The 5,406-nt window shown below is 48.6% G+C and overlaps 1 protein-coding gene across 1 annotated transcript in view; it reads left to right on the top strand.

The window, feature by feature from the left end:
- Positions 1–4,854, top strand: part of dag1 (dystroglycan 1) — a 20,490-nt gene extending 15,636 nt beyond the window's left edge. Inside the window, exon 2 of the mRNA XM_046338906.1 lies at positions 831–4,854. Within this exon, the coding sequence (XP_046194862.1) occupies positions 831–3,098 (2,268 nt within the window). The 3' untranslated portion in view covers positions 3,099–4,854. The remainder of the gene's footprint in view (positions 1–830) is intronic.
- Positions 4,855–5,406: the final 552 nt, after the last annotated feature.

Below are 5,406 nucleotides of genomic sequence, written 5' to 3' on the forward strand. Positions count from 1 at the left end.
GAATAGTCCATGCCTCTGAAACCTTCTAGAGATTGATGCCTCTGAATAAACATACTCTGAAACATAGAGAATAATCCGTCCCCTGAGTTTGATGCCTCTGAAACATACTTCTAGAGAATAGTCCATCCCCTGAGATTGATGCCTCTGAAACATACTTCTAGAGAATAGTCTGTCCCCTGAGTTTGATGCCTCTGAAACATACTTCTAGAGAATAGTCTGTCCCCTGAGTTTGATGCCTCTGAAAAATGTTCCCCTTTGTTCCCTTCTTTCTTACCAGTCAATGTTCATGGGACTTAAACCAGTAGTAGAACTAGGTTACTGACAGTAGATGTCGTAACCACACTGGTTTATATGGAAGATATTTTATGTTCAGTTTTTTATTGAATCCTGTTCTCTCTCACCTTTAAAAGTGTCAAGAAACCTCAGATTTGCACGAATCGGAAAGTTGAAGTTGTGTTAATTAACAGCGTTGTACATTTTCAATGATTGCCTCAACATTTTATAGATTTTGTTTTTGCACAATAGCTGTTTTAAAAAGATGTTAGTGCAATCCAATTTTTATCCGAATGTTATTTATGAACCAAAAAGATCAAAACAAGCCAAGATTCGATCTCTTTATGTTCTTCTTCTTCTGTATCATAATGAATTGTAAACAGGTTGTATCATCAAAGATGTAGTCATGCTGTGGTTAGAACAGAAATGGTAAATGTAGTGGGTGTAAAATTATTATTTTGCTTGTTGTTGTTGTTGTTTTCTTGTATTCTAGCTTAAATTATTCATCAAAACAAGAGAGACTTATCAACTCTGTTTTTTTTTTTTTTTTTTTTCAGATCACTGAGTCTGGCAAGGAGACGCTACCAACATGGCTACACTGGAAGAGCAACATCCTACAGGGTCTACCACTGGAGGAGGACAAGGGTGTCCACTACATCGCCGTCTCCACATCAAACGGCAGCCAGGACATCTTCTCCATCGAGGTGCACCCAGAGGAACATGTGGACCCGATCCAGCTAGCCATTCAGTCAGCATCCAACAATGAGGTCAAGCCGTTTGTCTGCGGCACAGAGGAACCGGTGACGGTACTCACAGTGATTCTGGACGCCGACCTCACCAAGATGAGCTCCAGGCAGAGGGTGGAGCTGCTGGGCAAAATGAAGAAGTTCTCTGGCGTGGAGCTCCAGCACATGAAGATACTTCCCGTGGTCAACAACAGATTGTTCGACATGACCGCCTTCATGGCCGGACCGGGAAATGCCAAAAAGGTGGTGGAGAACGGAGCCCTGTTATCCTGGAAGCTGGGCTGTTCCCTGGACCAGAGCAATGTCCCCAACATCAGCAGCGTCCAAGCGCCAGCGAAAGAAGGCACTATGTCTGCTCAGCTGGGATACCCTGTGGTCGGTTGGCACATCGCCAACAAGAAGCCTCATATCCCCAAACGGGTGAGGCGCCAGCTCAACAATACCCCTACCCCGGTTCTTGTTGTGCTTCCCCCAACGTCTGTCGTCGAGCCCCCTATTCGCATTGTACCCACCCTGTCGTCACCTGCCATTGCTGCCCCCACAGACAGCTCTGCCCCACCCATGAGAGGACCTGTGCCCTTGCCCATGAAGCCCACGATCCGTGTTAGAGACTCATATGCCCACACTCCCACTCAGGGTGCACCCCTGCCAACCAGAGTGATGGAGTCCACTAGTACCATCTCCATTGAGCCCACTATGACCAGGCATACCGTTGTGGAAGCTACACCGACACTCCCTCCACCCACCACAGTTGCCACCAGAAAGCCAACCAAGAAACCAAAGAGACCGAAGACCACTCCGATGCCAAGGGAGTCCAAGACCACCACAGCCAAACCAGCCAGGCGCACCACCCCTTCGTCCATCGTGCCTGACCCAAGAAACGAGAAGCCAGATCTCCGCAACCCCATCGATCAGGTCAATGCCTTCGTGGGCACATACTTTGAAGTGAAGATCCCATCCGATACGTTCTTTGACAAGGAGGACGGTACAACAGACAAACTAAGGTTGACCTTGAGGATGAACCACAACGAAGTTGTTGGGGATGACTCCTGGATACAGTTTAATAGCACAAGCCAGCTGCTATACGGTCTTCCAGACTCAAATCACGTTGGGAAGCATGAGTACTTCATGCAGGCCACCGATAAGGGTGGTCTGAACGCGATCGACGCCTTCGAGGTCCGTGTGAACCGCTGGGCATCCAACGATAAGTCCCCGGTCCTGTTCCAGGCCCGCTTACACGGAGAACCGCGCCTGGTGACCAATGACATCCACAAGAAGATTCTGCTCATCAAGAAGCTGGCATACTCGTTCGGTGACCGCAACAGCAGCACGGTCACCCTGAGGAACATCACCAAGGGATCCATCGTGGTGGAGTGGACCAACAACAGCCTCCAGCAGAACCCTTGTCCCAAGGAGCAGATTCAGACCATGTCCAGGAGGATCTCTGATGCCCAGGGAAGGCCCTCCCAGACCTTCGTCTCCGCCATGGAACCGGACTTCATACCCATCAGCATCAAGGTCAAAGGAACGGGTGCCTGCCGGAACTACATGTTTGTCCCGCCTGGTGAAATCACTATCCCTATCCCTCCAGCTGTCACGCCGTCACTGGGCACCGGACGCCAGAGCACAGACGACGTCTACCTCCACACAGTGATTCCGGCCGTGGTGGTGGCGGCCATCTTGCTGATCGCTGGCATCATCGCCATGATCTGCTACCGCAAGAAGCGCAAAGGAAAGCTGACCATCGAGGACCAGGCTACCTTCATCAAGAAGGGTGTGCCCATCATCTTCGCCGACGAGCTTGACGACTCCAAGCCGCCCCCGTCCTCCTCCATGCCGCTCATCCTGCAGGAGGAGAAACCCCCTCTTCCCCCACCGGAATACCCTAACATGGCCAGTCCAGAGACCACCCCCCTGAACCAGGATCTTCTGGGTGAGTACACGGCTCTGAGGGACGAGGACCCCAACGCGCCCCCCTACCAGCCCCCGCCCCCCTTCACCGCACCCATGGAAGGTAAAGGATCTCGTCCAAAGAACATGACCCCTTACAGATCCCCACCACCTTACGTGCCACCCTAAGGGTTTAGCAGGCTCCTCCAGAGAAGGAGGAGGGAAGCAGGGGGACTTGTAACGGTCTCAATCCAGTGTCTGTTTGGAAATAAGGGGTGGGAGGAGGAGGACAAAGTGGGAACAAACTTTGGATTTTGGGTTGGGAGGGTTATGGGGTGATCTGATTGAAGTTCAAGTTATTGGAAAGATGGGAGGGAGGGAGAACTAGATGTTAGCCGCGGCGACAGTAGCCACAAAAAGGACACTATTCAGTCTGTCGTCTCATTGGCTACAGCTGAATGGCTAGTTTGGGAAGAGACGCCCCTCTAGTCCCAGCGCTTTTTTTTCTCTGTTTGAAACTTAATGGGCTTTTGTTTTAATTTAGTTATTTGGTTCTGTTTAGTTTTTTTTTTTTTTTTTTTGGGGGCTGACTTCAAACGACTTGCTTAATAAAACTATTTTTATGTTATTTTATCTTGAATAATACAAGAAGATAATAAACAAACACACTGCAGGCATAAAATGTTTTTAATAGAGAGAGAGTTCTATGAATAAAAACAGAAACATCGTAATCATGTGGATCTGCACCAGCCCTGCAGCTAGTCCTGCAGCTAGCCCTGTAGCTAACCCTGCAGCTAACCCTGCAGCTAGCCATGCAGCTAACCCTGCAGCTAACCATGCAGCTAGCCCTGCAGCTAACCCTGCAGCTAACTCTGCAGCTAGCCATGCAGCTAACCCTGCAGCTAACCCTGCAGCTAGCCCTGCAACTAACTCTGCAGCTAGCCCTGCAGGTAACCCTGCAGCTAGCCAGACAGACAACACAGTGGCTTGTTGGGCGGTGGGTCAGTGTTTTGAGTCAATAAGGTTTGCCTTTTAACACTAATTGTATATTTGTATCCTTATTCACACAATGTCTAGTCAAGATGATCATAACAAAGTTGGCCTAAAAAATCATTAGAAAATGTAAAACGTTCTGTTTGTTTTATTAGTTTCATTTTTAAATCCACTCTATATCTGGATGGTTCTGATAGATAGATAGATAGATAGATAGATAGATAGATAGATAGATAGATAGATAGATAGATACAGGATCTCTCCCTCGATCAGAAAGAAACGGTAAACCAAGTAGATAGACCCAGCCCAGTCAGGACTAAACAAGCAAACATTACCGTTAGCTAATGTTAGCACGTACGGCAACCATGACAACTGTGATTCTACAACAGCCTGGCCCAGTTATTATCAGATGTGTAGTTTTGACTTGAAGCTCAAGGATTTTTTTACCTTGCCTGGGTATCCCGAAGCCACCCAAAATCATTCAAGAGGGAAAAACAATACACTATCCCCTTTTTATTATTATTATTATTTAAAATGGCTCCCTTAACCCGAATATGATCATAATATTGACCATTTGAATGCCATGTTGCCTTTATGGTGATGCGATGAGTCTTCTGTATATAGCTATCGATCGGCCTGTTGAAATAATATTAAGTGTATTTATACTTCAAAAAATGTTTGTGTAAATCAGATGTGGAAAAAGCCTCCTGCAGTTTATTTTAGACAAGGAGTAATTATTTTTGTATGTAGTGATGATGATGCTCTTGTTCTCACAGTTTATGCGGGAAACAATTCATTCGCTGTTGAGAGTGATTTAGAAGGTCCTGAAAAAGGGATACAATCTTTATTCACAACTCAAAGGTCATTAAGACGATGAGATGGAGAGAAGATGGAGAGGAGAGAAGAGGAGAGGAGATGAAGAGGAGAGGAGAGGAGATGGAGAGGAGAGGAGAGGAGATGAAGAGGAGAGGAGGGGAGAGGAGAGGAGAGGAGAGGAGAGGAGTGGAGAGGAGAGGAGAGGAGAGGAGAGGAGAGGAGAGGAGTGGAGAGGAGAGGAGATGGAGAGGAGAGGAGAGGAGAGGAGAGGAGAGGAGATGGAGAGGAGAGGAGATGGAGAGGAGAGGAGAGGGAGGGGAGGGGAGAGGAGAGGAGAGGAGAGGAGAGGAGAGGAGAGGAGAGGAGAGGAGATGGAGAGGAGAGGAGATGGAGAGGAGAGGAGGAGAGGAGAGGAGATGGAGAGGAGGGGAGAGGAGAGGAGAGGAGAGGAGAGGAGAGAGAGGAGAGGAGAGGAGAGGAGAGGAGATGAAGAGGAGAGGAGGGGGAGAGGAGAGGAGAGGAGAGGAGAGGAGGGAGTGGAGAGGAGAGGAGAGGAGAGGAGAGGAGTGGAGAGGAGAGGAGATGGAGAGGAGAGGAGAGGAGAGGAGAGGAGAGGAGAGGAGAGGAGAGGAGAGGAGAGGAGATGAAGAGGAGAGGAGGGGGAGAGGAGAGGAGAGGAGAGAGAGAG

This window comes from Oncorhynchus gorbuscha, linkage group LG03 (genome assembly GCF_021184085.1).
Source record: "Oncorhynchus gorbuscha isolate QuinsamMale2020 ecotype Even-year linkage group LG03, OgorEven_v1.0, whole genome shotgun sequence".
NCBI classification, from domain to species: Eukaryota; Metazoa; Chordata; class Actinopteri; order Salmoniformes; family Salmonidae; genus Oncorhynchus; species Oncorhynchus gorbuscha.